Source organism: Pelodiscus sinensis, chromosome 12, assembly GCF_049634645.1.
Source record: "Pelodiscus sinensis isolate JC-2024 chromosome 12, ASM4963464v1, whole genome shotgun sequence".
NCBI lineage: Eukaryota > Metazoa > Chordata > Testudines > Trionychidae > Pelodiscus > Pelodiscus sinensis.
The window spans coordinates 47,626,958-47,654,939 of record NC_134722.1 but is presented as its reverse complement, the minus strand read 5'-3'; the positions used below and the strand labels follow the sequence as shown (position 1 = coordinate 47,654,939).

General features: G+C 48.8%; 2 protein-coding genes across 10 annotated transcripts in view; one reads left to right on the top strand and one right to left on the bottom strand.

Moving 5' to 3' along the window:
- Positions 1-71: 71 nt before the first annotated feature.
- LRRC36 (leucine rich repeat containing 36) lies at positions 72-24,259 on the bottom strand. The gene is given in 12 exon segments (XM_075940581.1): positions 72-270; positions 1,231-1,345; positions 4,186-4,300; positions 6,156-6,322; positions 8,700-8,865; positions 12,414-12,712; positions 16,371-16,841; positions 19,176-19,227; positions 20,398-20,537; positions 21,725-21,816; positions 24,052-24,093; positions 24,095-24,259. Coding segments are annotated over 12 exon segments (1,950 nt in total). The 5' UTR covers positions 24,187-24,259.
- A 1,020-nt stretch (positions 24,260-25,279) lies between these two features.
- Positions 25,280-27,982, top strand: part of KCTD19 (potassium channel tetramerization domain containing 19) — a 41,478-nt gene continuing 38,775 nt past the window's right edge. For 7 of the 9 annotated variants that reach the window (XM_025181481.2, XM_025181479.2, XM_025181477.2 and 4 more), the window contains exons 1-2: positions 25,280-25,403; positions 25,820-26,030. In XM_025181481.2, the coding sequence (XP_025037266.2) occupies positions 26,001-26,030 (30 nt within the window). In that variant the 5' untranslated portion in view covers positions 25,280-25,403; positions 25,820-26,000. Of the gene's footprint in view, positions 25,404-25,819; positions 26,031-27,755; positions 27,838-27,982 lie in introns of those variants that run through there. The other 2 variants (XM_075940577.1, XM_075940576.1) reach the window with 2 other exon arrangements.

The window sequence follows — 27,982 nt, the reverse complement described above, 5'->3', positions numbered from 1 at the left end:
TATTGTACTTACATGGAAAAGAACATACATAATCCGTAGAACGTTAACACTGCGGGAGTCACTTCTTTCCGTTAGAGGGGACAATTGTTTAATTGCCCTGCATGACAATACTGACCATAGTCATGGGCTGCTGAGCCAGGAGGAATTCTTTCCAACAGTGATCGCTCCCGAATGCTGAGTTTCTCAGCAGGAAGTGTTGTTTTCCCCGAATTAGGAGTGTGCTCTTTGTTAAGCTGTTGCAGCAGGAAGTTGTTTGTGGACACTAAAGACCTGGGCAAGATGGGGAACAGGTGGTTATAATTCGGAGACTTTGTAATTTGCAATATGGAATTCATACTTAGGCCCTTCCCTCCCACAAGCCCTAGGCCCCTCATAACCATGCATTCATCCTAATGAACTGTAGTATATTTCATTTTGGGGAATGCATTTCACCTCGCTTCCATGTCTTCCAATTCATAGCAAACAAAACATTAAGTGTGTAGGCCACGTGTGTCTATTTCAAATCAATTATAACCCCAATCACATTTCACATTAAGTTCCATTTATAATTAGTTTATCGGGGGCGAAAACAATTGATGTTATAAACTTGTTACAGACAGGAGTAACGTGTGATGGACAGCTACAAGCACATCCGTAAAAGGTTACACTGTACACAATAACCTCCTGGCCTGATGGAGAACAGATGAACCGCCCTTAGAACGCACGGGGCTAGATTCTCCAAAGGAGTCTGTTCACACCTAACCCTGGTCTTGTACTTGTGTGACAACCACCGTTCAGTACCTTCCTTAGAGGAGATGATGAGTCTAAAACCTGATTCCTTTTAACGAGTCAGAATTATTGTTCCCCCACCCCAGGGCACTGATGGGTAGACTGAGCTACAGAGGGGTGGAGCACACTTTGCTCTCACCGATTTCCATGAGTTACGTGGGATCAGGACCTTTGAAACTTAGGCCAGAGGCTCTTTTTCTGAACGTCTCTGGGCCAGTCTCTACTGAGGCTACTGCCGACGGGAGGGCTTCTCCATCAGCTCGCAGGTACTCTGCCTCCCTGAGGTGGTAGCTATGGCAACAGGAGAAGCCCTCCCATTGCCATTGGACTGTCTACACAGGTGGTTTGGTCAGTTCCACTGAGTCAATCAGGAGTGTGGATTTTTCACATCCAGAGCAATGTAATTCTACGTTTCCTACTGTCGACCTGTGCGTGTGTGAAACGTCTCGCTGTCCATCGTACCTCTGGCTGTCCTGTAGAAGATTCACAGTCTCCTGCAGTTTCTTAAGTTGTTTTAATTCCAGCGTTAAGTTCTCCACTTGGACTTTCAGCTGCTCGTTCTTCTGTAGCAACTCACCTAAAAGAACGATAGTGAGCTGGGCTCAGCAAACTACAGCGCACTATTGCCAGAGCATGCATTTTACAGTGTGTGATGAGCATCAGTAGTAATGATATAAACTTAATATTTAATCAGTTAATTAATTAAACGGGATTTGATATCCCTATCCACTACTAATCGACATTAGACGCCTGTGACAGAGTCCCCATGGCAAACAGACTCCTGTTCTGTGCAAGCAGCTCTGAGACCTGAGAAACTCACCACACTGAACACGGGGCATTTGTTGCTAAGGGATAACAAGTAAGGTATCTCCAGAAAGCTCTGAACTTTGCAAGACTCATAATGCTTGCGAGGCGCCAGATGCAAGGCCCTGAGCACCAAGGCCAGGCAAGCCTCTTGGACTGTGAGTGCGGGTCAAGCACTTCAGGAGTAGAGGATTCCAGGCAGGCGTTCTGTGGCTCCATGGCACGAGGAGATGCCCATGAAGGTGCTTTGGGAGCAGAGCTGGCAGGCCCACAACAGATTCGGGGGCGTGATTCCTCTTTGAAGGCCCTTCCGAGCTGTGACGTAGTGGGGGTACTTGCTGGGCTGTGGTGACCCCTGCTGTCTGGAGCAAGACCCAGCAGGGAAAGCCTCACTAGGCAGAGGTAATGCCAAACTTGTTGAACCAGTGGCCAGACACCCCCCATGGAGAGGAACAAAGGAAGGTGGATGCTGCCCTGGCTGGGGGGCAGGGCTTGGAGAGGGTTAGTGAGTTCCTATCTGGAGAGCATGGAGGAGAGCCTAGGGGAAGGGGCTGGAGTTTAGGGGCCCAGTCTCCCCCATCTCAAGGGGGCCTGAGGCATCCTAGCCCAGTTCCTGTAACCAGACTACATCTGTGCTGCGCTGTGCTGGAGGAGCAATAAACCACCCTCAATTCCACTGGCTGGTGCAGTCTGTTTGTGCCATTTCGGGGTGCAGGAGACGGGGGACCCCCAGCACACCGTCACACGAGCCTTTAGAAGAGCTCAGTCGCTTGGAGTCCTTTGAAGACTCCAGACCTGAATCCGATTTCTGCACCTCTGCTTGGGTACGGGCACACTGCTCTGCCCCTTGATAGCCATAGTGCCCGAGGTGTGCTACTGACTGCCAGGTGCTTTGTACCCGGCCCCACGCCGAGGGCTCTGATGGAGGCTGTAGCACTGATTGCAAGAGCGGCTGGCTCGCTCTCGCTCTCTCTCTCTCTCTGTTTTGCAATGGGGCGTAAAGCCCACACAACTGCCTCACTTGCCACACTCCTGGGCCTCCCCCAAGCGCTTACGCAGCTGCGGTGAGGGTCACTCCAGCATAGCCTTGCTGTGAGAGTGGCAGGACTTGAAACCAGGAGAGCATGACGGACCTCCAGGGCCTGGTCCCAGACTGATGCCAGCCCCCACTCACACTAGGGATGGGAATGGTTAACTGGTAAGCCTCGCCCTTCATGGCAGGTTAACTGGCAGGGGCTGGAGCAGCTCCACACCTGCCATGCACGGGGGGGGCCCATTGCAGACGAGGCAATGTGGGACTGCTGCAGCCCAGCAGCGGGTAACTGGGGGGGGGCACCCCAGCTGGACCGGAGCAACACCCCCCCCCCCATCCACCTTCTTTAATTGGTCAAACAGTTAACTGTGTTTAACCTGTTAACCAATTAAACAGGATTGTACATCTCTAACTCACACCGGACTTTTCTACCAATAGATGGGTACCATCTGCACGGACTGAGAGCGCTGCAGGAGCAAAGATGGGGAAGTCCAACAACGTCCACAGGCGGCAGGGAAATGCAGCAGGGTCTGGGCGGCTCAGCCCTTTGGACCTGCAGGATGTGAGACAGCAGAGGGCGCTCAAGCTCGCCCGATAAATACAGCTACCTCGCAGCTAAAGCTAGCGCAAACGCCTCCTTTCTCTCCCGGTTAGCGCCTCCCCATGGGCCAGCAGGTGTGAGGGGGACTTGGGCCCTGGAGAAACCTCCGCTACGAGGGAGGAAAGGTAACTGCTAATAAAGCGCAGCCCCTGGTTCACCTTTTATGGTGCTGGTTTGTCCGTGACCATTTCCAGCCTGTTCTTATTTGGAGCTGAATCTTTCTCGCTTTCCTTTTCCTTTCGTACGAGGGCTCTGTGGCAGGAGCAGTGATTGCAGGTAAAACGAGTAACGTGCGTCCTTGGGAGCAGAACTGGGATTTCTGTGAGTAGCCAGCGGCAGAGGCTGGTTCTCAGAGGGGAATGTTTCAAGAGTTCTCAGGGACTGGAGTGCCTCTCTTGTTAACATGCAAGATAAAGCCAGGGCTGGCATAGCCCAGAGGAACGGGCATGAGAGGCTGAAAGGAGCCCAGTTACCACTTCAGGCTACAGGCAGAGAGGTAACAGTGACTCGCAGGCCTGGGTACAGGCCGTCCTCACTGTAAGTCCAGGACACACTCCAAAAAACTTGGACTTGTAGCGAAACAACTTAAAGCGGGAAATGTTCTTCCCATGGCTGACTTCCCTTTGTGCAAATTGGGGTTTTTTATGAGCGACTGAAGAGCAGGGAATGGGAGGACTTATAATGCATCAGTTCCCACAAGCGTCAACGACTGTAGTGTGGAACATATGGCTAGCGGGGTGATGTATAGCGGGGATGCCCTGTACCATCACAACACCACGGTCAGAGTTTTTCTGGCTGAAAACTGAGCCTTCATTTCTCAGCAGTTAGTGTTTTGAGCAGCTGCTGAACAGAATACTTGGACTTGTTTCTAATTCTTCTGATCTGCAATAACTGCGCTTGCTGGTGAGCAGAAAACAAGAGTAATTCAGTCACAAGCCTAGGGCCTGCAGTAAACTAAAGCTAAGCCTTGCCAGCCTACCGTACGTGAGTGAGCGGTTCCCACTAAAGCAATAATTAGAAGTAGCAGCGTAATCCAGTTCCTGTAGCTGGGAAGATGGTGCGTGGCTGTCGTCTTGCCCCTTGGCTGGCTGCTGCTTCACACAGCCCGGAATTCGACAAAACAAAAAAGGGTGAAAAATCAAAACAGGTGAGGAGAATTATCATCCTACAGAGTCTGATCCAATGGCCTCGGAAGTTACTAGGAGTTTTCCCTCTGGTTTGGCCGTTTGGCCTTTGTGCTGTGATTAATGCAAACGGGGGCTTTGCTTTTCCCCCAGAGCCAGTACACCTCACCCACCTAAACATTCGTTAGGAAAGAAAAATGGCTCCACTCAGTCACCGAGACTGTGGGTAGTTTAGCCAATTCCAACACCCCCTACCTCCCAAATCTTAAAAACCAACCGCATACAAACCATGGAAAGCAGTGGTGGGAGTTTGTAAGGAACCGGGCTTAAACAGAAGCGGTTTCCAATATATTTAAAGGGTTTAATTAACAACAAGCTTTTAATTTTGGATTGCATTATTTCCCCCGCAGAGGCTGCAACCGGAGACCACAGCATCGCCAGACCCCAGGTGGTCTCGCAGCCGGAGCGTGGGGCGTTAGGAAGTCCAGTCCTGAGCTGTGATTTGGGGCTGTTACAAAACCTCGCCTGTGACAAGGTGTTAACTTCCTCAAAGGGCTGCGGTCTGGCGCTGAGGGGAAAATTGCCAGGCAAAGCGATGGCTGTTACTGACATTGTGGCAAAAGAAGCAGAAAATGAAGCTGTCACAACGCCAAGGGCAAAGCGACTCTTCTGGTTTCACTGGTCAGAACGCATGAAGCGCAGCCCCCGAGAAACCCGCATACACGAGGCGTTATTTGGAATCCTTTCACTTTTAATAATCTGGGGGAAGATTTCCCAGGGCATGAAAGGAAGCTAAGCTTGCAGCTCCCACTGCCGGCTAGGCCCTTGAAAATGTTCCCCTGAAACGCTGCTAGTGATAGATCAGGGATGATTTTATAATCTGGCCATGTCCCTTTCCCAAACACCTCACACTGCGGAGGTGAAAGCAAGGCGGCGCGCCCCAGAGCAGTGCTCCGGCAAGAAGCCGACTAGCTGGGGCACTTGGTGACAGGAGAGGCAGTGCAGCCACACATACCCATTCCTGTGTGTTGCTTTTCCTGCTTCCTGTGACTCTCAGGGAGGGAGGCAGGAAAGTGCAGAGCCTGCTGCGTTCCTCCTCTGCTCTGCCCTGTGCAGCCGGGACTGAGAGGAAGGAGGTGAAAAGCAACACGCAGGGACCGGTATGTGCAGCTGCAGTTCTCCAACTGAATTGGTCCCTGGACCCCCCCTCCCAGCCTCTTGTCCTGAATCCTGCACCCCCACATCTCCCTCTCAGCCCCCACGTCCCCAGCCTCCCACCACGAGCCCCTTCCTCCTCATGCCCCCAACTTGGACTCCTGTATGCACCCTACACACCCCTAGCCCCGAGCCCCTAATACCGCCTACTATTGACTCCTGATATCCCCCCACATCCCCAGGTGCCTGCCCTGACTTCCCACACTCCACTCCACACTTAATTATCATATTGCAGCCCCCTTATCTCTCAGCCCTGAGTCCCCCCCCCCCCCCCCCCCGGGATGTGTGTGTGCAACAAAGCACCTGTAAGAAACGTAAGTTACTTTCACTCCTGCATCTAAGATGGATCATTGTCACTAAAAACGAGGCTCTCATTTGATGTCCTGCTGTACGGATGCCTCCTAGGCGGTGTAGTCTGATCTACAGTCCAGTGGGAATACAAATCCCGCTTGAATGCAGACAACAGACAATCTGTGTGTGATTTACACCTCTCTGCAATCAGCTGTCGCAATGATCTGTTTAGGACTTTTATGCTACAAGGAAGTTTTCCTTACTGAAAAGTTCATCCCATTGTTTCCCGAACACATAGGAAGGAAAGGAAACGACATACCAATGCCACGTCCACTCTGTTATACTGCTCAGCATACTTCAGCGGGCTCCTTTGAGGTCTGGGAGCATTTTCAGCTAAGACTGACGGGCTGTCCCCGCCTGGTAAGTGAACTTCCTTCTGCGGAGGGGTAGAGGACATCAGATACAAAAGCAAATCTTGGGCTGGAGCTACAGAAAAACAAGTAGGTTGGAAAAGCAGAGTCTAAAAAACAGAGCATTTGTTTCATGCTTAGTGACAGTATCAACAGCAGTGGGTGGGAAATGGCTTTTCCCATACGAGGACATTTTGACTTTTCATCTTGCTTCACAGCAGGAAAATCAGGCTGAAAAGTCAATCTTGAAAATGTTCAGACCGAAAATACCCCCCTTGCCTCTAACTTGTTTCCTGTTTGTTTCAATACTTCAGCCACTCTTATCTGAACATGAGTTTTACTAGGAATTACGGACATCTCAGATCTTAAGTATTTTGAAACCAGAACTCATTTTGAACCAGCCCTAGAACTGTTCATTTAGAAAACGTCAATGTTCCATTTTGACAAACTGGAAACAAAATGAACAAATTAATGGCAATTTTGTGATAGAAAAATGCGTAGTTGAGAAATTGCCGACTAGCTCTAATTATGGACATTTTCCGGTATCATATATACATCAGGGCTGGCAGAGACCTCAGGAGGCATCAAGTCCAGCCCGCTGCCCAAAGCAGGGCCAGCCCAACTCAATCAGCCCAGCCAGGGCTTTGTCAAGCCAGGACTGAAACACCTCTTGGGATGGAGATTCCACCCCCTCCCTAGGGACCCAGCCCAGCGCTTCCCCACCCACCTAGGGAAATAGTTTTTTCCTAAGATCCAACCTAGACCTGCCCCACTGCAACTTGAGCCCATTGCTCCTTGTTCTGCCATCTGCCCCCACTGAGACCAGCCTCTCTGGAACCCCCTGTAGGGAGATAAAGGCTGCTTTCAACCTCACCCCCATTCTTCTCTTCTATAGACTAAATAAACCCAGTTCCCTAAGCTTCGCCTCGTAAGTCATGTGCTACAGCCCATTACTCATTTTCAGTGCCCTCCGCTGGACTCTCTCCAATTTGTCCACCTCTGTTCTGTAACGTGGAGCCCAGAATGGGGCGCAGCGCTCCAGCTGTGGTCTCACCAGTGCTGAATAGAGGAATACTCATTTCTCTAGATCTGCTGACAATGCTCCTGCTAATACGCCCCAATATGTGGCTAGCCGTCTTGGCTCCAAGGGCACACTGTTGAAGGGGATTGTGGGGGTTATAGTTCTGTGCATGCTCAGCCTGAACCACCGCCCCCGCCGGGCACTTCAGGCTCAGTTTCAATTTCATGTAGGTGTAGAAACGGCTGGCACCCGGGGGGTCCTAGTGCTGTCCTTCCCTCCGGGGCACCTGCGGGGTCCTAGGACTCCTAGCGCTGTCCTTCCCTCTGCTGCTAAATTGGCACCCCTCTAGCGTGATGCCCAGGGGCAACTGCTGGTAGGTCCTTTTGTGAATCTAGCCCTAGATTTATCACAGCTAATTTTAATGTGTTTTTCTACAGTGCATCAGCGAAAACCACACCACTGCGTCACAATATGTGAAAAATGTTCCTGTCTTAAAAAGAATTCCCCAGAACATAATGGGGAGCTGCTGCTTTGTAAGAGGACGGGGCTGCTGGAAAAGTGACCCTTTGTACAAGAAACTGCACCAAGCAAATGACACAGCGTTAGGCCAGGTCTGCATTTCGGAAGAAAGTTGACTAAGTTACGCAACTCCAGCTCTGAGAATGGCCTAGCTGGAGTCAAGGTATCTTCAATCCACATACCTCCCCCTTGCGGGAGGGTGTGACGTAGTGGGGGTACTTGCTGGGCTGTGGTGACCCCTGCTGTCTGGAGCAAGACCCAGCAGGGAAAACCTCACTATGCAAAGGTAATGCCAAACTTGTTGAACCAGACACCCCCCATGGAGAGGAACAAAGGAAGGTGGATGCTGCCCTGGCTGGGGGGCAGGGCTGGAGGAGAGTTGGTTAGTTCCTGGCTGGAAGGCAGGGAAGAAGGAGCTGGGGAGGGGGGCTGGGACTCCCCTATCTCAAGGGGGGCACTGAGGCCTCTTAGCCCCAGTTCCTGTAACCAGATTACATCTGTGCTGCGCTGTGCTGGAGGAACAATAAACAACCTCCATTCTACTGGCTGGTGAAGTCTGTTCATGCCATTTCGGGGTGCAGGAGACGGGGGACCCCCAACGCGCCGTCACAGAGGTTGAGGGGAGAAACTTGCCCATTGATTTTCCCTTACGCCTTGTGATCCTGTGGAGTACCCGGCCAATGGGGGCACTGTCAGCTTTTATTGATCAGGTCTGTACTAGCCCCGCTAAATAGAGCCCCAGAAGGTCGATCTCTGGATAAGTACAGGCACGGCCTTAGAATATCTTCCCATCCAAATGGCAAGTGGGGAAAAAAGCAGGTGGAAGTTTAAGCTGACGAATTTCAGGTCTCCCGGGAGGCTAGAAACAAAAGCAGACGTAGCCAGTTCATTCCCAGCAAATGAAACAACTTGCCAAGAAAATTCTTGTTGAGGAGGAGAGAGCCTGCTCCATCCCAGTAACAATCTACGAGCTCCAGGAGCTGCTTTAGAACAACTGCAATACGTGACGTCGTCTCCGTCCTTTTGGGACTTTGCCTTTCTGTGAAACTTGGATTGTTGCTCACGTCACTTTGGGCAGCCTATGGTGAAAAAGGCAGCACCAATGGTTCATTTTTCCAGATAAATTATGCGACAGGTTTAAAGCACCTAACTTACATGCCTGCACCAGGTAGATCTGCAACAGGGAAGGAGCACGGGATTTGTATGGCAATGCAAGCTAGGGCCACCTGAATTTGCATGCACAGTTGTGTGAGGTTCCTTTTGTAAAGGCCAGCGACTATATTTAAGAGTTTGTCTGTTTGCCTGTCCAAGCACTCCTCTTAAACGGTAAGAGCTAGGACCACCGCATTCAGTACATATCTTATCATAACTTAAAGCAACATAAGGGTTTGGTGGTGCCAGGAAAACAGAATGTGCCTAGAATAGGATTGCTTCTCATAAAGTCCTATAGAAAAGAGAAAGAATCACCAGGTGAAAGGGGCTGGCTGGAGGCATGCCCCCACCCATCCGGGACTGCCCCAGTCCGGAGCTTCCCACCCGCCAGGCTCACTTTAGGCAGACAGGGTGGAAGCTCCCCCCACAATTCGTAGTGGGACATTGCTGGCTGTTCCCCTTTGCCAGGGAGTGAGGAGAAAGTGCCTGATTTGCTGCATTCCTCACTCTGACAGAGGGGCAGATGAACCTGGACCTGCCCCCCCAACTAGGGGACATGCCCCCCTCCTCCAGCTGTGCCTGCTGGAGCTGCAGAGGCCAAGGAGAAGTGCTTCTCACCTGGCCTTGGCACAGCCTGCATACTGAACCCTTCATCCCCCGCCACACCCCAGAAAAATGGTTTAAATGAAGCATGTACATTTCCATTTTATTCTTCCAACCCCCCAAATTAATTGAGTTAAGGACCTGAGCAACGCCAGGAAAATCTTCCTGGGTGTGCATGAAGATGCGTGCACACAAACACAGGGCTTTAAAAATGAAAGAAAATGTATCCTCTTTGTACTAGGGGCATAAAACCTTTTCAAAGTTGCATGTTACACAGCAAATAAAATGGGTACTAAGAAAGAGATTAGAGCCACCAGGTAGCCCCGTACCATAAGCAGGAGAATGTCACATTGTAATTCATTCCTCACCTCAAGTGTGCAAGTTTCAGAAAGACGTCTGATCTTGTTTGAAAGACGTCAAGCGCTGGACCAGCCACCCAATCTTTGGGAAGCTGTTCCAACGGCAAATGACTCTTGTTGAAAATGTGTGTCTATTGCCAGCTTGAATTTTGTCTTGGTTTAACTTGCAGCCATTGGTTTTTGTTATGCCTTTTTCTGCTAGATTGGTAGAAACCTCCTGCTTTTCTCCCCAGGAAGGAATTGACACATCACAACCAAGTAATCCTGCTCCTCACCTGCTTTCATACACTACATAGATACAGCTCCTTACATTAGGATTTCCAACCTTTGAATTCTCTCCGTTCTTCTAATCCCTTTCCAATTTTTCAGCATCCTTTAAAAAGGTGGACACTAGAACCGGACGCTCCATGAAATCCCAGCTCCACTGAAGTCAAGGGTAGTTTTGCCATTTCCGACAACAAAGCCGGGATTTCACACACTAATGTCTCACTTGTGCCTCCACAGAGCTAACATGATCTTCCTGCTCCTGTTGCTATTTCTCTCTGTACACAGCAAAGAACCACATTAGCCACAGCATGGTTCCAGGAGCTCATGGACTGTTGCTCTCTGCCCTTACATCCTTTTCGGAGTCATTGCTCTCCAGAACACAGGTCACATTTTCAGGTTGGGGGGCTACCTTTTCCCCTCCCTGTCTGGCCTTGGGTTTGGCTGTATGAAATCATATGGGCTGCGTCTAGATTGGCATGATTTTCCGGAAATGCTTTTAACGGAAAAGTTTTCCGTTAAAAGCATTTTTGGAACAGAGCATCTAGATTGGCATGGACGCTTTTCCACAAAAGCACTTTTTGCAGAAAAGCGTCCGTGCCAATCTAGATGCGCTTTTCCGCAAAAAAGCCCCGATCGCCATTTTCACGATCGGGGCTTTTTTGTGGAAAACAAATCTGAGCTGTCTACACTGGCCCTTTTGCGCAAAAGCTTTGTGCAAAAGGGACTTTTGCCTGAACGGGAGCAGCGTAGTATTTCCACAAGAAGCTCTGATTTCTTACAGTAGGAAGTCAGTGCTTTTGCGGAAATTCAAGCGGCCACTGTAGACAGCTGGCAAGTTTTTCCGGAAAAGCAGCTGATTTTCTGGAAAAACTGGCCAGTCTAGACACAGCCATGTGGTTTGACTATGCCCAGATTGCTTATCATGAATGATCGCCCAAGCCATATTGGTGTCATCCACGTGCTTTACCAACAAGGGTTTTATATTTCGTTTCACTGAAAAATCCTCCGCGTGGTTTCTTAGCATGTGAGAGAATTTTCAGGGGCACATTCCGCACTGCCTTGTGGCAGTGTGATGCGCAGGTATAATTGCATGGAAGCAGATGGAAAGATGTAAGTAAAACTAGTATAACTCAGTGGCAATTTGGTCCCAGTTCTAAGGTACGTGGCTCTAAGGGGGACACGAGAGAGCAGACAGGCCAATTCGCAAAGCGCACACAATGGGAAATCAGGGCTAGCATCTGATGCTGGCACGAAGCCCCCACTTGTGCTGCTCTGATTCCAAGTTGTAAGGCCAGGAGGAACAAATAGACGATCTGGTCTGGCCATTACCTTTCACCAAGGTATCCCATGCTGAGCCCAAGAACTTGGGTTTGGCTACAGGAGATCTTCCACGAAGGCGTCCCACTTGGATCTGAGACAGCAAAAGGTGGAGAGTCCACCATCTCCCTTGGGCGTGGGTTCCAACGGTTAACCACCCTCGTGGTTCACCATGTGTGCCTAATTTCTAACTCGGCTTTGTCTGGCGTCAGCTGCCGGCCACTGGTTCTTGTTGTGCCCGTATCCGCTAGCTAAAAGAACCCCTTCGTACCCAGTGCATTTCTGTGGCACTCTGCATGCTCTCCATTACGTATGTAACCACCTGCCTGGACAAACCACAAGGTGCTGGGCAGCAGCAGGCTTTGGACAGCCGTGATGTCACAATCACTCCTTTTTTGTCACCTTGCCGCCTTCTCCCTCTACTCGTACCGGGGGGACTTGTGGCGTAAAGTCTCTCTGAGCCATCCAGCCTACTGCATGTTCCTGGGTGATAATCCCCAAACGCTCCGGAAAGTTTGGTGGCCAACCTACGCTCTTAGCCTGGTGCAAAGTGGGCACAATACCCCCATCCCTAAGCATGGCTGTTTCATATTCATGCGATTCCAATCCTGCTAGGGTTGGACCCCCACGTCTACAAGATCCTGGACTCCACATTAAGTGCTGTCAGCCAGCGTCCGAGGATTATCTATCGCTTACTCAGGTTGGGATACCGTTTTGGTAAAGTACCCTTTTTCCACGTTGTTTTCATACCCCATTATCAGGAGCTTTCTGCAATTTAGCATTTATTTAGCATATTCATAGAGAGACGTATCCACACGGTAGCTTTTCGATCCTTTCCCTGGCATATCCTAATGTAATGCCGATATCAATCTCCATTCACAGCGAATGCATTTCTCTACAGCAAAGAGGCTAAAGAGTAAGATACTTGCCTCCTTCTTTGACTCCTGAAAGCACGGCTGGGGGGACAGTGATGAATGCAGTCTGTCACCTTGCTTATACCCTGCTCTAGCAGGGCTCAAGCACCTGTTAGCGGCAGAGTCTCTGTCTTTCCAAGGCATCGCAGATGGTACCGTTTTCCTCACCGGGGCTGGCAGTGAATGGTCACACAATGCTTCCGCTGACAGAGGTCGATGCCTTGATGTTAAATTGCTGAAGCTGGTAGAGAATGTAGACAAGCGAGTGGCCGACAGAGCCGGGTCACTGCTTAGATGTGTGCTGATGTTCAGCTCTAGGGGAAGAAAGACAGGAATGCACATTAACCTTCTCAGCCATTTCTGTCCTCCTCTCCCCGCTGTATCCATCTGCTCTAATCCCACTGACAGAGACCAGAAACTTCAGGATTGCTACCAAGCATTTATAAACCTCAACTACCCACCTGGAGAAATAAAAAAGCAAATTGAAAGAGCCAGACGAATACCTAGAAACCATCTACTTCAAGACAGACCCAAGAAAACCAACAATAGAACACCACTTGTCATCACCTACAGCCCCCAACTTAAACCTGTCCAACACATTATCAATAAACTACAGCCTATACTGGAACAGGATACTAAACTCCAAGAGGCTCTGGGAGACAGACCCATAGTCTCCTATAGACAACCACCTAACCTCAAGATGATTCTTACCAACAACCACAGGACATACCACACTAATACCAACCCTGGTACCTTCCCTTGCAACAAACCCCGTTGCCAGCTTTGTCCACATATTCACTCTGCTGATACCATTATTGGGCCTAACCAAGTGAGTTATAAGATCAAGAACACATATTCCTGCGCATCCAGAAATATAATCTATGCTATCATGTGCCGAAAGTGTCCGTCTGCTATGTACATTGGACAAACGTCTCAGACACTTCTCCAAAGGATCAATGCCCACAAAACAGATATCAGACAGGATCACAAAGAAAAAACAGTTTCTTGCCATTTCAACCAGAAAGGACATTGTCTCAATGACTTGATTACCTGCATCCTGCTTCAAAAGCCTTTTAAGACTGCACTTGAAAGAGAATCCTCTGAATTGTTATTCATGCTTAAATTCGACACTTTACACCTGAGTTTGAATAAAGAATCTAATTATCTTACCCATTACGAAGATAGCTTCCTCAATTATCACCTCTAATATCATTAGCTCACAGACATTTACCTCTCCCCTCCCCCTTCTGTTCTGAAATTTGATTTGTCCTTTTCATATGTGTTCATTTTTTAAAATTGTATCCTTTGGTATATATGGTTGTGACAATTTTCTTCCATTACTTCATCTGAGGAAGTGGGTCTGGCCCAGGAAAGCTCATCACCTAATAAACCATCTTGTTAGTCTTTACAGTGCTCCATAGTCCTGTATTTTGTTTCAGCTACACCAGACTAACATGGCTACATTTCTATCACTCCTCCTCACAGTAACTCACGTACACTGAGCAGTAAAGAAAGGGCTCGCTCATGGGGTCATTCACATAAGACAAAACCCAAGCCCGATTGTGGCATAGCGAGGGTGCTGTCTGCTTTGTAACCCGGGGTCCCCCTACACTGTGAGGTGTGATTCCCCCTGACGCACCCACATGTGGTGATGTAGTGTCAGTACCTTGCTGGTTGTGGTGCTTGGGCTGTGACTGACCCCTACTGGCCTCTGCCTGTGAGCACGGCCCAGCAGGGGGGTTGCCTAAGTTACGTAGACAAAGACCCAACTGGTCAGACGAGTTGGGGCAGCGAGGGAACTAGGGAAGTGAGTGTTTGGGGGAAGGGTCAGTCTTGGGCTGGCATCATGAAGGAACCAGTCCGAGGGGGCTGGAATCCAGGGACCTATCTCAAGGGGTCGGAGACATCCTGGCCCAGACTCCTGTAGCAATAGCACGTCTATGCTGTGTTGTATCCTGGAGAAGCAATAAATAAGCTATTCTACTGGCTGGTGGAGTCTGTTCTTGCTGCTACAGGGGTGCAGTGTCAGGGGAACCCCGACTGCATCGTCACGCCAATACACTGAGGGACGGTGTTTCTGGGAAGGGCGTCCGGGGAAGCAGCTGGAGAGCTGGATAGATGGAGGCCAAGTGGAGTGACTATGCCCAGACCGGCCACGTTCCCAGGTATCTGCAATATGACTGCAGAACCAGCATATTGACACGGTCAAAATAATCTAATGAAACAAACAGGAATTCAATTTTAAGCAAAATTCGGGTGATGCATCCTTCACAGACGTTTTGCCTGAAAGGAGTGTGCCCACGAAAGCTCTTGATACTATCGATACATGTTTGTTAGTCTCTAAGGTGCTACAGGATTGCGTGTTGTATTCTTTATTCATTTTTGCCACAACAGTCATGATCGTATAGACCTCTGTCATCCCTCCTTAGTTGTGTCTTTTCCAAGCTGAAAAGTCCCAATGTTGCTAATCTCGCCTCATATGGCAGCCCTTCCATCTCCCTCATCATGTCTGTGGCCCTTTTCTGAACTTTTTCCAACTCTGAAATATCTTTTTTGAGATGAGGTGACCACATCTCCATGCAGTATTCAAGATGTGCGCGTGCCGTAGAATGCTAGAACTGCAAGGGCCCTCAAGAGAGCATCAAGTCCAGTTCCCTGCTCTCCAGTTCCCAAGCACCGTCTAGATCAGTGTTTCTCAACCTTTTTTATAAAGTATCCCTTTACAAAAAATTAGAAGTACCCCCAGTCCCTACAGTTTTCAGACATGCACAATTTTTTCTACCGTTTTTCTATCATTGCAACACACTTGTTTAAACAACTTAATCGTAGCCAGGCGGGCGATGAAATGTTTGGGTGTAAAAAGTACAAAAATAATAAAACGTTATAAAAATTAATACAAAAATTCAGTTTCCTCCAAATTTCAGTTGTGTTGAAGTACTCCCCAGACTTCTCTAGAGTACCCCTAAGGGTACTCGTACCCCTGGTTGAGAAACACTGATCTAGAACATCCCTAACAGACATCTGTCTAATCTACTCCATGGATTTAGGAAGAGGTATTAAGATATGCTCTTATTCACAATCCCTTTCTTAATGATTCCTACCGCTCTGTTTGCTGGTTTGACATCTGCTGCACATTGAGTGGATGTTTTCAGAGAAACTGTCACACAACAAGCTAACCCTTGTTGCCTGCTCCATCTCCCCTGCCCTACAGCACTAAACTATCCGTCTCAACTTCTATTGAATTCAATCGCTGCTTCCTTCTCCCAGACTGAAGAAGAGCTCTGTGTCGTTGGAAAACTTGTACCTTCCACCAACAAAGCTGGTCCAATAAAAGATGACCTCCTCCTTGTGTCTCATCGCCTGGACTAACCTGGCTATAACACTGCAAACAGCCTGGTTTTATCTGTAGGTGAGTAAGGGCCTAAAATTTCTTTAGGGCTCACAAAAGTAGAAGCGACAATGAATACAATTCTCCCTGCCATGCCCTGTGTGATGTTGTGTTAATACCTTGCTGGTTGCTATGCTTGGGCTGTGAGTGACCCCTACTGGTCAGTGACCAGAGCACTGCCTAGCAGGTGGGCTGCCTAGGTCACGTAGACAAAGACCCAACCAGTCTGACCTGTTGAGGGTAGCAAGGGAACTAAGGAAGTGAGTATTTGGGGGGGAAGGGGCAGTCTTGGGTTGGAACCATGAAGGAAACAGACTAAGGAGGGGGCTGGAATCCAGGGGCCCAGGCACCCTATCTCAAGGGGGGCTGAGGCATCCTGGCCCAGGCTCCTGTAGACACATCACGTCTGTGTTGTGCTGTGCTGTGCTGTATCCTGGAGAAGCAATAAACTTTCTCTATTCTACTGGCTGGTGGAGTCTGTTCTTGCTGCTACGGGGCTGCAGGATCGGAGGAACCCCGACTTGCCGACACAGTCTGACCCCCTCAAAAGTAAAAACCATGAAGACAAGTCAGTATGTTCTTACCTGAACTGAGTTTTACGAGGCCTCGAGTGCTACTGTCCATCTCAGTGTGCTGTGTCAATAGGTCATCGCTAGCGGACAGTGAAGTTATCTTCCTTTCATTTCCAGGACTTATATTGTAATCTCTAAAATTTGTACTTTTCTTATCTTTGGGAGGTCTCTGAACAAAGTCCTTGTTCTGAGGGGTGGAGGAAAGGTAGAGGTGGTCGTAACTATCAAGACCGGTATCTCTGTGTAACTTGTATGGGCTCGTTTTGTTTGTGTCACTCAAATGCAGTCTCTGGGATGAAGAAATGTCCTGGCTCGGGTAATAGAAATTAGGTTTTCCAATTCTGTCCTTCTCAAGAGGGGCTGCTAAGGAATTGTCTTCTGAAAAAGTCACCCGAAATCCTCCTCTTGAGAGTCCAGCTCTTATCTTTTCTGGGGAGCGCAGGGATGAACGCATATGTGGTGACGATGCAAGAGATCTGTATTCTGCCAAAAAGCAACCGTAACATTAGGAGTCAAAACTGTGAAAACTACAAAACATTCATGTGCAGCTGTTTTTCCAACTCCACACTTAGAAGCCTCCTATGAAGAACAGGTCCCCAGAAAAAGAAGTCATAAAAAAGTAGGCATTTGAATGTAATGTACCTTATGTTGTACATCTTAAGAAGTCATACATTAGAGGAGGAAAAGTTCCATTAGATCTCAGCTAGCCCTTCTCCACACAGACCAGGTTAGGACTCTTGCTTACAACATATTCCCCGGTGCTTGGAAAATTCCCATATTTAATGTCTCAAACGATGGGGTTTCCACCATGTCTCTGAAGCATCGTTTTTGGATGTGCTGCCATCATGTGCAATCATGTGCTTTTGGGGATATTCATTGCTCCCCAAAATTCCCAACAACTTTCATGCAGTGCACATTAAAAGAGAGTCACATGTTTCTGGGCTTAAATTGCAGCAAGGGAGGTTTAAGTTGGACATTTGGAAAAACTTCCAACTGTCAGGGTGGTTAAACATTGGAATAAATTGCCTAGGGGGTTGTGGAATCTCCATCCCTGGAGATATTGAAGGGCAGGTTAGACAAACACCTGTCAGGGATTGTCTAGATCAGTGGTTCTCAACCATGGGCCATATGGCTCCCCAGAGCCACGCCCTACCTCTAGGGGGCCACATGGAGAAAACGGAACATTAGGTAAATTATGTGCCTTTTTTTTCAACTAACAGCGGCTATGAGGGGGGCCACAGAGGTAAACGAGGCTCAGAAGGGGACCATGAGCAAAAAAAAAGGTTGAGAAATACTGGTCTAGATCACGCTTGGTCCTGCTGGGAGAGAAGGGGGCTGCACTTGATGACTTCTCGAGGTTCCTTCCCATTCTAGGATTCCTCAGTGGACTTTGCAAGATCCAGTGCTAATGGTTTTGAAGTGTCTCCATCCCACCACTTCCCACAGCTCCCACTGGTCACGAACCACGATCCACAGCCAACAGGAGCTGCAAGTGGCTGCACCTGTGGACGCGCAGGTAAATAAAGCACCGTCGGCCTGCCAGGTTATTGCCCACTCCTGGTCTAGCACAATTCCTGACTGGAAGACAATGCAGAACTATTTCAACTCTGGAAAGGAATCTGTCTCCAAAGCGGTCAGATATAAAGACTAACCAAATCAAATAAAGGTAAAAAACCACCTTCCGAACACTTTTACAACAGGTGATACTTAGAGAACTGTTGGGCCTAGAACCTGGTGACCACAATTGGATGGACAACTTCAGCAGTCATAAAGATAAAAAAATCAACGCCCAGATCATATGTGATCAAGACCAACAGTGGTCAGTTCAACAGAAGCCGTCAGCATCTATAGTTTGTGCCTCAGAACAATCAGAGCAAAACCTACAGATGACTGATGCAAAACAAGAAGATTCAAGAACTCCCAACTGACCTCTACCAGTCAGTGAAACTAATTGACTGTCAGATGGCCAGGTGGTTGTATGTTGTTACTAGGCTAATAAGAAAAGCACAATTCAGAAATACTTAACAGACTGATTTGCACTGAACTTTAAAGACAGGGTGATAGTTTGGGGGTTTGTTTCCACTATCAGAAGTTTGGTGCTGTGGCAATCAATCCACTCATGGTCAATTTAGAGGGTCTAATAAAGACCCATTAAATCGATTGCAGATCACTCTCCCGTTGACTCTGATACTCCACCGGAACGAGAAACAAAAGTCAATGGGAGCATTTCTTAATTAATAGACACTGCAATAAGTTGACCTAAGCTATGTTGACTCCAGCAGTGTTATGAATTGCATAACTTAGGTCAACTTAACCCCATAGTGTATACCTGCCCTAAGTTTTATAAATGGCAGGAAAGTAAAACGGAGGCCATGTTTTCACTTTGAGGAAGATCGACACTGCCACGGTTGATCTTCCAGAGTTCAATTTAGTGAGGCTCATAAAGACCCACTAAATGGAACTCAGAGAGCCCCTCGCCCCCAGCAGCGGCCAGTACTCCTGCTCCTCCGAGGAGTTGGCCTCCTGCTCTGGAGATGGTGAAGAAACTCAGATCAAAGTATGTCTTCTCCAGCTATGTAATTAACATAGTTGGAGTTTCGTATCTTGATTTGACCTTCCCCTTTAGTGTAGACCTGGGGCTGGATTTAAAAACTGGCAGCAACAGAGAATCCACAACTGGTGGTAAATTGTTCCAGTGTCGATATTAGATTTGGTAATGCAGCATGACGAATTTGAAAGAATTCCAGGGTTATCATTGATCTAGGAAAGAATTAAAAGTCCAAGTTCTGAAAGAAAACTGAAGACTGAAGCATTTACCATCTTCCAGGTGACTGTGATTCAGCAATTGTTTCCCAGCCACATCTTCCAGCTGAAAAATACATGAGAGATCAAATGATGCACTTCACACTTGTATCAAGAGCCCAAGTCAACTATTTATTAAACGAAGATTTGAAAATGTGCTCTCTGAGAGGAAAGACTGCAAGTGTGCCCAGCCCCTGTCTTGGCCTGCAAGACACAAAAGGCTTTCTATGGATACAAAAGGCAATTCCGACAACAAATTAGGTGCGAAACACAAATTTAAATTAAGCTTTTCAAACATGAAGTCACTAGCACCAGGAATTCAAACCCACAGTACATCTGCTTCACTGCACATCCGCATTAGGGTCAAGACTTTAAACACAAACATGAAGACATTCAAAAGTAAAGATTCACAGTAAGGTCCCACTTTCCGCTGATAGCTGTCAGTACAGTGAGTCCAAGGCTGGCCCCAAGTCAAGTTGCATAAAGGGGATGGAAAATGAAGATTCCCTTGTGCACAGCAGACCCCATGTGGTGATGGAAAGCCAGTGTGGAGGTACCCATCCATGTCTGCCAATATGGTGCATCTGGCAAGAGTTAAAGACACAGCCTAGAGCATGCACTGTACCAGCAATCTGGGGCTGTTACTTCCACGTTAAATACACCATTCAATATGCCCTGGGATCAAGCACTCTAAGGAAAGGGGAGCGAAAGCTCCCCTAGCTGGGCCCCTGTGTACCAGAGTTCTGACACATCTGAGCTGGCCTCAGATGCGGACCACTTATTGTAGCCGTGGGAACCATTATTATGACTTTCTTGACTATGGTGCATTTCAGCTTCCAATCTTAAGGCTCTACTCATAAAGACTGCAGCACTGAACTTAATGCATTGCCAATTATGGAGATGGCACCCATGGTACAAACAGCTTCTGCAGAAGGGAGTAGGAAAAAAAATGAAAGCGTCACCAAAAATGGATGCAAATCATTTACACGAGAGTAACGTGCAAGCAGATTGTCAGTCCTTAAATAACAACTCCAGGGCAGTGTTCCCTGTAAGCTGAGCACTGGGGTGGCCTCCCAGGAGAGATTCAGGTGCCACCCAGCTGATGAGCAGAGTGCCCACAGCCAGCAGCATGTTTCTCCTGGTACACATCCACACATGCCTTGGTGCATATAACAAAATTTTATTCTGCACGTGGATGTTAAAAATTAAGAGGGAACATTGCTCCAGGGTGTCTTACTTGTGTCCCCAGTGTGATGTTGCTTTGCTTATTCGCTTTAGCTGAACTGCTGGCCTGGATTGCAGATGTAGATGACGCATTTATTGAAGAATCCTCGGCTTCACATTTCAACAGAAGCTTGTGGTGCTTTTGGCTTGACTCTGTTAAAAAGACAATAATGAGAAGCAGTGCATCAATCATTGCAGAAGTAACTAGAAAGCTGTTACTTAATTTTGGGAGAAGGGTTGATTCTCAGAAAGACCTACCTGATCCTTTGTCGTTTTCAAAAGCTCTCCCTAAGAAATGATGCACTGTGCTCATTGTGCACTCGTTAATGTCTGGGCCTGGCAGGATGGCTAAGAGCCATCTTAAAGAGGGGATTTGAGGGCTAGGCATTCCAGGGGTTAAAGAAAGCCTCTGGGCCCAGCTAGCCCCACCCCTTTACCTGCAACCAGTACCAGGCCTGGAAGGGGGAGAAAAAGGAAGGAGTCTGGCTCAGTTTGGGGCTGACTAGCAAGGAGACAGGAGTGAGATTCAGCCGTCTTACGGTATGAACCGTAAGCTCCCCATCCTACCTCTCTGGGAAAAAGAGGGGAATCTATTGGGAAACTCCAACTAAGGGGAATCTGGACTCTTGAGGCCAAACTTAAGCACTGAATTAGGGAGTGGCTTGGAGTTCCTGGGCCAGGAACACAGGAGGACAAGAGGGCAGCCTCCTCTGTACACCTACTCCCAGGGATAGGGCTGCCAGGTGTCCAGTTTTGAACTGGACAGCCCAGTATTTGAGCTTTCTGTCCGGGAAACAAACGGAGAGAATAGAAATGAGAAAACAGAACTGTCCGGTATGTTCTAAATCAGATGTGATGTCGATTGTGATGTCATGTCAAGTGTGACCACCATTTTTGTTGAAACCATCTGGCAACCCTACCTAGGGGCCCGGTCACAGGGGGCCAAAGGTCCTTGAAGCCCAGAGCAGCCAGTGGCCAAAAAGGAAATGAAAATGGCTGAGAATGCACTCTTTGCTCACCAGGGAATCCAGCAAGTACTCCCTGACAGAAGACTCTAGCCTAGCAGTACGGTGTATTCGCACAACCCAGAGCCTGCAGCTACATGGCCAAATCTCAAAGGAAGGGCACTTTATTTTTTTTAACATGGTCTGTAGTCAATAGCTAAACATTTTCCACTTACTGAGATGCTAATTATTGGGTGATTTCCAAAGTTTGTCCGAACAAAACAATACAGTGCTACACTTTTTCCTGTATTGCCAATATCTGCGAATTTCCAACCGTGTATACAGGCCTACAGACAGATTTGTATGTGCTACGCTAATTGGCAAGAAGCATCTTACCTGTTTGTTTTCTGCTGCTATCAATATGCAAACTAGGTACTGAAGTGGTCCCTTTATCTACAGCATAGTTCTTCATTGTATGCCCCGTACACCTACAACAGAAAAGAATAGATTTACCACGGCTAGAGGTGGCGTAAGGGTGGCAGAACTGAGCCCTGCAACGGTTCCCAGACTTTTAATACCCTGTTTACACTCCCTTTCTCCCATTTTACAAAGAATCGCCCCACTCTCCAGATGATATGCAGACAAGAAACACAGGACTGATTTAAAGGGCATCCCACAGATTCCAAAAGTCTTTGTTCTCCCGCTTTCTCTTCTAGCAAAGTAAGCAACTGTCTATCCCAGCAGAGAAGAGTGGCAATTTTCTTAGGACTAGTCTACTCAAACATTGAGTTCCTGGTAGGGATGTGTGGCTGTTGCTATACTTCAAAGGCGAAGGCGCCCTTATCAACTAATGCAATAGTCAAAGCAAATTGCATTGACTATTCCATTAGCCAATTAATCAAAATTTTACATCCCTAGTTCCCGGTGTAAATCTACCCCCAAACTAGCTGTTTCTTAGAGTGCTTCGCTGCAGCGCTGTTTCGAAGTAGGGTAGATGAAAGCACACCAAGGAACTGTTAGAGAGCATCATCAGCAGGTCCTCACATAGTTCCTCAGGAGCTTTTGTGGACCCTGCTTTGCAATGAGACGTCAATGTGTGCTAAGGAACTGTTAATGCTTGTCTCTAGTGCGCTTGTGCACACTCGCTGGGATATACATTCTTGCACACCCAGGCCCTGTGGTTCGGTGATTTAAAGGGGCCTGGGGTCCGCCATTGCTGCTACTGTGGCACTGGCGGTGGCTGGAGCCCCGAGCCCTTTAAATCACTGCCCAAGGTGTTGCATGCTTGGGTGACTCTAAAAGCTGGGTGGGCAGCGGTGTGCTCTGGCTGCCCCGCCCCTTCTTCCCAAGGCCCCACCCCTTCTGGGAGCACAGAGCCAGCCCCCCCCCCCCTTGCCCAGATGAGACGCTAGAAAGCCTATACAAACATGTAAAAGGATGTGAATCATTGTGGTACAAATGTTCACACACAAAGATGATTACACGTACAAACAGAAATGGACACTTCCCCCATCCGAAGTCTGTTTCAGAATGGAATTGTGTCTACTGGGCCATGACCAGCACTAGTATATCTGGTATCAGTAAGATGCTGCAAAGCACTGCTAGCTTTGAGACCTCAGGTCCCATGTAGGTACCCAGCTGCAGCAGCCAGATTTGCAAAGTTTGAAAATCTCGCCACTCGAGCAGGGTGCAGAAAAGGAATGTCGGCCCTTTTCAAAAGTTCGCCCTTTAGAGTCAGAGAAATGATCTACTGCTCTCCCTCTGTACTGCTCTCCCTCTGTTGCAGATTGCTTTGGGGAGCCTAATGCAAAGCCAAGTATTTTGTAAGAACAGGTACAGCGTCAGGTGCTGTATCTGTGAAACAGAACGAGTACAAAGGCCTGTGAATAGGTACGCTGACCCAAGCAAAGAACCGATTTCCCAGCAATACAGCTACGGTGTGTTCTGTAATATTCCCATCTTCCTCATTTTTATATAATCAGGTAAACAACTTTTAGGTAAACAGTAAAGTCCTAATCATTGTTTATGGCCAATGATTTCTAGAACAGATAAGTCCAAGGGACAGTGATTATTTCAGGGCCAAACCGAAATAGGGGAGTGGCATCTGCTGACCCCAAAGCAGAATTTGAATCTGAGACTCACCGGGCATGTCTGCACAGGGATAAAAGCCCCACAGCATGGCTGTGGCTGGTTTGGGCCAGCTGAGCTGGGCTCAGAAGAACCCAGGCTCTGGGACTCTCCACCTTGAGCCTGAATGTCCCTCCACAGTATGTTCCTGACACCGCGGTGAGTGGCGAAATCCGCGAGGGCTCTGTTTTCCTATGGCTTCTGGCCCATGCAGTGAGTTGGGGGGGGAGTGCTGACTGTTGCTGCCACCCCACAACAGGCCCCCCGAGGCCGTGTCCCCCCCATGCCTGTAGATTAGGTGCAATAGAGGGGAGAGGGGCGAGGTGGTGGCAGGAAAGGGAACTGCAAATAGTGATTCTGCGAATCACAAGGATCTCCTGTACCGCAGTTTTTCAGCCCCAGAGCCCACGCCCTGTGTGCCTGGCTCAGCAGATCCAGGCCAGCTGTGGGTTTTTATCCCCGTGTAGACATAGGCAAAGATTCCTGATGGCAGAGGCTGTGTTCTATTTATTTCCAGGGACTTCACTTACATGGCAAAGAAACATCAAGTCACTCTGCCAGGCACTGTCGATTAAATACAAATCAAACATTCTTACCTTATGTTTTCTTTTTCGGAAAATAAACTCTTCGCCTTCTTGGCCGAAATGCAGAGGGGCAGCTTTTTTTTCGCTCTCCCTAATTATTCTGTCATCCAAAACAGAGGAAAGAGGATTTGTAGAGTTCTTTTTCATATAAGCACACTAGTGAAACAGTCATCAAGCACAAGCGTAAGCAAAAACAGACTCCAGAAATTGCCCCAGCAACGGCTTGTATATTGCATAATCACCACTTGGGAAAGTAGAATATTAACAATGAAAGCCTTTCCCTCCGCATGTGAGACTGCATTAATAAAACTGGTAACAGATTAACCTATCCAAAGACTAAGGATGGTAGGGGATACCCTTTGGAAGGTAGGGGATACTCTCGCAGTGTACAAATTTCAGAGGGGTACCTGTGTTAGTCTGTTTCAGCAAAAAAAAAAAAAAAAAAAAAAAAAAAAGTCCTGTGACACCTTAATGACTACCACTGTTATTTGTTATGTAATCTTAATTTATGAAGAGCACTTCTGCCTCCCTGCACGCTCAGTAGCAGACCTGAAAGCTGCCATGCTTGAGCAAAAAAACTTCAAAACAAGACTGCAGGGTGAAACTGCAGAGCTGGAATTCACCTGTGAACTTGACACCAGCAGTCTGGGTCTGAATAGGAGCAGGCCAGGTTGGCTTAAGATACGCAACTCTGGCCACGTCAATAACGTGGCTGGAGTCCACTTACCTTAAGCAGCGTTCTAGAAACCATTTAAAAGGCCTGGGGCGCTGGCCACCAGTAGCCATGGCCAGAAACCCTGGGCCCCTTTGAATCGTTGAGCCCTGGGGCAACTGCCCCCTTGCCCTGCCCCGCCCCGCTCCCCCAGTTCTCAGGTCTGGTCACGTAGACGTGGCCTAAGTTACTCGAGGCTCTTGAAAACGTTAGCCCAAGTATACATCTCACATTAGTCCATTTGGGGATTGGGGTGCCTCACACGTTCCACGATAGGGGCAGTTATTAGCCTCCCTCCTCCCTGATTCATAGTAGCTGTGCACTGAACTGAGAATCCAAATGGAGAAAAGCTCATTCGCACAGGGTGTGATTCCCGTGGCAGTCTACTGCCGTGGCAACAGCTGAGAAATGCAGGCCTTCTGCATTGACTTCAGCGCTTTCACATGGATTCCGTAGTGAGGTCACAAACTTGCCTTTATGCTCAGTTATTTCCATAGCAACCGACTGCAACACAATACATTTAGAATGAAGACATTAGGTGGAGCATAAAATAATGCTGAGGTCTAATCAAACAACAGGACAAACCCAGAGTTACAAACAGTGAACCTGGAGTGCAGCTCTGCACGGACTGTAGAAATAGACAGAAAAGACGGTAACGCGGGGCTTTAAGAAGCTACTCCAAATAAACAACCTTGTGGCTGGGTTGGCATTTCCTCTGCCGAGGATTTAAATTAGGGATATGAATGGGCACCAGTTAACTGGTACCTGAGAGTTGCTCCTGCCTCGTAGGCATCAGGAGCAGAAGCCAGCTGCACTGCATGTAGGGCCCGGGGGGAAGGTGCTAGCCTCCCCATGAGTGGGGGGGGGGGCCAGAACAGAAGCCAGCCCCACCCACACTTGGGGCTGCTGGCTCCTGCTGTTGCCCTCTGCATTTGGGATCCCCTTAATCTGTTAAATTTAAGGTTTAACCGGTTAATGGATTAACCGGGATTTTACAACCCTAATTTAAATTTGTAATTGTTAATCTGTAAAGTTACATTCATATAATTATTTGCTTTGATTATCTAGGAAAAGGAAGGCAAAATACTGAGCTGTTAAACTTTAAGTATGTGCAAGTGCTCCGAACCACAGCTGCGGGAACTGCAGAGGTTACTGGGTTTGCAGCTTTCTCTGCAGAACCTGGGAGGAACCACAATTTGTATGATACATAAACTCAGCAAGAAGAGAGGAGCCGGAAGGACACCGGTAAATGTCAATGGGAGAGAGGCACCTTCGCATGGTACGTACAAAAGCCACAGCAGAACTTTGTTTATGACAGTGACCCACTAATAACAGTGCTGCTATTGAATAGCCATGCCCTCCTTTTCTTCGGCATTCAGCAGCAGTATCTCCCACCCAGCTTTTCTAGGGTCTGTTGTGTGTAAACAATTAACTTTTTACACCAGGGGTGGTCAACCCACGGCTCGCAAGCTGCATGCGGCTCTTCGCCTCCAAAAGTGCAGCTCACAAAGCTGCTTCTGTGCCACCCCCCCCACTAACCCGGTGCTCACTGGGGCGGCAATTCAAAATGGTGCCCAAGATGGTGGCGCCTGATATTGCCAAAAAACGTGTTTCTTAAAGGGGCAGCCCCCTCCTTTTTTTTTTGCTTGACAATTCTGGTGCGGCTCTTCAAATGTTTTCTGCCACTGTTTCGGCTCTCTTTGTTAAATTGGTTGGCCACTCCAGTTCTACACTAAGATTCCTTTCTGGGAATGGGGTTGAGGCAGACCTAGCTCTGTAAGGATGGGCAATGTTTGGAAGCGTGACACTTCCAGGAAGGAGGAGATATGAGTGTAATATAAATTTAGCTTCTGTAACATAAATACCCTGTAAGGAGAAAACCAAAGTTATAGCTTTAGAAGAGTGGCAGCAGAGTGCAGTCGTCACACTAAACAACGAGACAGCCACCGACTTACTGTTGCACGCTGGTCAAGTCTTTCACATTCTTTGCACATTTATTTCTCTATCTATAAACTGATTGGATCGATGTTTATTTCAGAGAGGCATTGTGAGCTGCTCAGATAAAAGGCACTCTAAAAGAATCATTACCTTGTGATCCCAATAGAGACAGACAGCAATACAGGGTAACCTCTGATAAGCAAGGGGCTGTAGCCGATCCATTCTGAATGGCTGTGTCTAGACTGGCAAGTTTTTCTGCAAAAGCAGCTGCTTTTGAGGAAAAACTTGCCAGCTGTCTACACTGGCCGCTTGAATTTCCGCAAGAACACTGACGATCTCATGTAAGAAATCAGTGCTTCTTGCACAAATACTATGCTGCTCCCGTTCCCGTTTGGGCAAATGGACCAGTGTAGACAGGTCAGATTTGTTTTGCGCAAAAAAGCCCTGATCACGAAAATGGCGATCGGGGCTTTTTGGCACAAAAGCGCGTCTAGATTGGCACGGACGCTTTTCCGCAAAACGTGCTTTTCCAGAAAAGTGTCCGTGCCAATCTAGACGCGCTTTTCCGCAAATGCTTTTCACGGAAAACTTTTCCGGGAAAAGCAGTTGTGGAAACTCCTGCCCGTGTGGCCGTAGCCAGTGGGTCCCCGTTCTCCCAAAGGCGTGTCCCACTGGGCGGCTCGCCAGGCACCGGAGCCGCTCGCAGCGCCTGGGCTCCCGCCAGCGCCCATTGCAGCGGAACTTTTCTTTTCGGTTTGGTTTTGGACTTTTGGGAGCTGGAAAGGCGGGGCCTGGCCGCGGAGGTGACCCAGCAGGCGGGGCGGGGCGGCTGCGGCGGGCTGGTGCAGCGCAGGCAGGCGGGCGTCCCGCGCGCTTGCTGGGTCCCCCGGGCGCGAGGGGAACTCGCGCCGCCTGCATCCCCGCCGCAAGAGGGAGACAGGGCGCTGGGCCCCGCCCCCCAACACCCTGGGCCCCGCCCCCCAACGCCCCGCCCTCCGGGCCGCTCGCTGGGCCTAGCCTCGGGCTCGCGCCGCCCGCGCCCGTTGCCGGGCAACGCGGCCAAACACCCAGCGCGCGCCCCGGGAGCCGGGCTCCGAGCCCGTTACTGCCCCCCCCCCACCCCCGGCCCGCGCGAGACCTGCACCATGGTACGAGGGGCCCCCGGCACCCGGGGGGGGGGAGCAGCCCCCCCCATGGGATCCAAGGGCGGGGGGAGAGCAACCCCCCCCCATGGGATCCAAGGGCGGGGGGAGAGCAACCCCCCCCCATGGGATCCAAGGGCGGGGGGAGAGC